General features: G+C 40.6%; 1 protein-coding gene across 1 annotated transcript in view; it reads right to left on the bottom strand.

The window, feature by feature from the left end:
- LOC107094106 (actin-related protein 2/3 complex subunit 1B-like) overlaps window positions 1–1,484 on the bottom strand; it is an 11,861-nt gene extending 10,377 nt beyond the window's left edge. Inside the window, exons 1-2 of the mRNA XM_015389524.1 lie at window positions 1,313–1,484; window positions 692–814 (exon numbers count right to left, since the gene is read on the bottom strand). Of these exons, the coding sequence (XP_015245010.1) occupies window positions 692–755 (64 nt within the window). The 5' untranslated portion in view covers window positions 756–814; window positions 1,313–1,484. The remainder of the gene's footprint in view (window positions 1–691; window positions 815–1,312) is intronic.

Below are 1,484 nucleotides of genomic sequence, written 5' to 3'. Positions count from 1 at the left end.
CATTAATTGTGGTCTTCCTTTAAAATTAACTCATTGTTAACTATAATGTTTACTGCAGTATGCATATAATCATTTGAAAGTTGCTTAGGCTAAAAGTGTCTCCCAATGACATAAACTAAAAAGGATTTTCATTTGAATGAAACAGAGACGTTAAATGGATGGCAAAAACATTAAAAAGTGTAGAAACACATGCAGTTTCTGTGGACAGCTTGTGAGAACAGCATTGTCTTTTTCAATAAACTGTGGCAAACCCCATGTTTTAGTCTGCAGATGAGTCAGAAGTGTGTTCTGTAAAAGCAGCATGAGAGCTGTGGTGTGTTATTTTGTTCACCAGATGAATCAACCCAAGGGTTCACGTTGGAAGGTGTGTGTGAAGCTAAATGTGTGCCTAGAAGTGTGACTCAAATATAGATGTCATTTGTATCCGCTTTGCTCAGAAATCAAGTCACCGATGAAAATAGCCAAATAAGGCTTTGGCTTCCTCTAGATAACGGTGCACAAAAGCCTCTCAGAAGTTCCACGGCACCACCCTTGCTGATGCAGGAAACAGGAAATACCTTCTTCTACCTTGGAGCCAATCACAAGCTTCGGCTGACAGCACAGTAAGAGCTCAGCGAAAGAAAGTGGGACCATTTGGTTTAAACAGTTCAAAGATGAGGCCATTTGGAGACATTTTTCAATCCAGACTTACGGGTTCGATCTTTGTTCCATGCATGACAGCTAATTGGTTCCAGCAGGAAGCTATGGTACGCCATGTCCAATCGGATGTCAGAATCAGATCAGGAAGTAGGGAGAGGAACCAGGGGCTTTTGGGCTGAGAGATTAACAGAAAAAGAGAAGTTACAATATACACTTTTAAAAGAGGAAGCAAAGGAGAGGGTAAAAAAATAGTCTCAAAAGTCAATAATTAACAGGGATGTTTCCTGTATTTCAGCAAGATCCAAACTGGGATATTTAAAAACGAAAACAACCTAATAGTCTGTAAAATGCATCTCAATCAGGTTGTTTTAATGAAATCCAGACTTTCAAAGGAATGTTAGGAACTATGCAGGTCAAGGGTAGCACACATCTCTAAAGGAAACCACACTCAAAAGTTTGCTTATAAAAGTGGAAAAAAGTATTAAAGTTACTCAAAATGAAGCCAATGTCTTTACAAGCAGCAATATTAAGATAATTTTACATAATAAACACTTGCATTTTCTCTTAGTGCAACTTATTTTCCCTTAATCTGTGCTTCCCTTACAGAATGTGCATGTGGGTGTGTGAGCATGACATGTTCAGTGAACTCGAAAAGAAATCATGGGCTACTTACCCAGAGGGCAGGAGGAAGATGAATGTGGTTGCTGAGATGGGAGAGAGGGAGTAAAAACAGGCAGGGAGAGGCAGGGAGTGCTCAGCTCGCGGACTCTGGACAGTCAACGCGAACGCCAACAACAGAGTGAGCTCAGGAAGAGCAGAGCTGAAACTGAAAAAGAGGGGTGGAG

Source organism: Cyprinodon variegatus, unplaced genomic scaffold (assembly GCF_000732505.1).
Source record: "Cyprinodon variegatus isolate N-32 unplaced genomic scaffold, C_variegatus-1.0 Scaffold463, whole genome shotgun sequence".
NCBI lineage: Eukaryota > Metazoa > Chordata > Actinopteri > Cyprinodontiformes > Cyprinodontidae > Cyprinodon > Cyprinodon variegatus.
The sequence above is the reverse complement of the archived record's forward strand: the minus strand, read 5'-3'. Positions and strand labels throughout refer to the sequence as shown.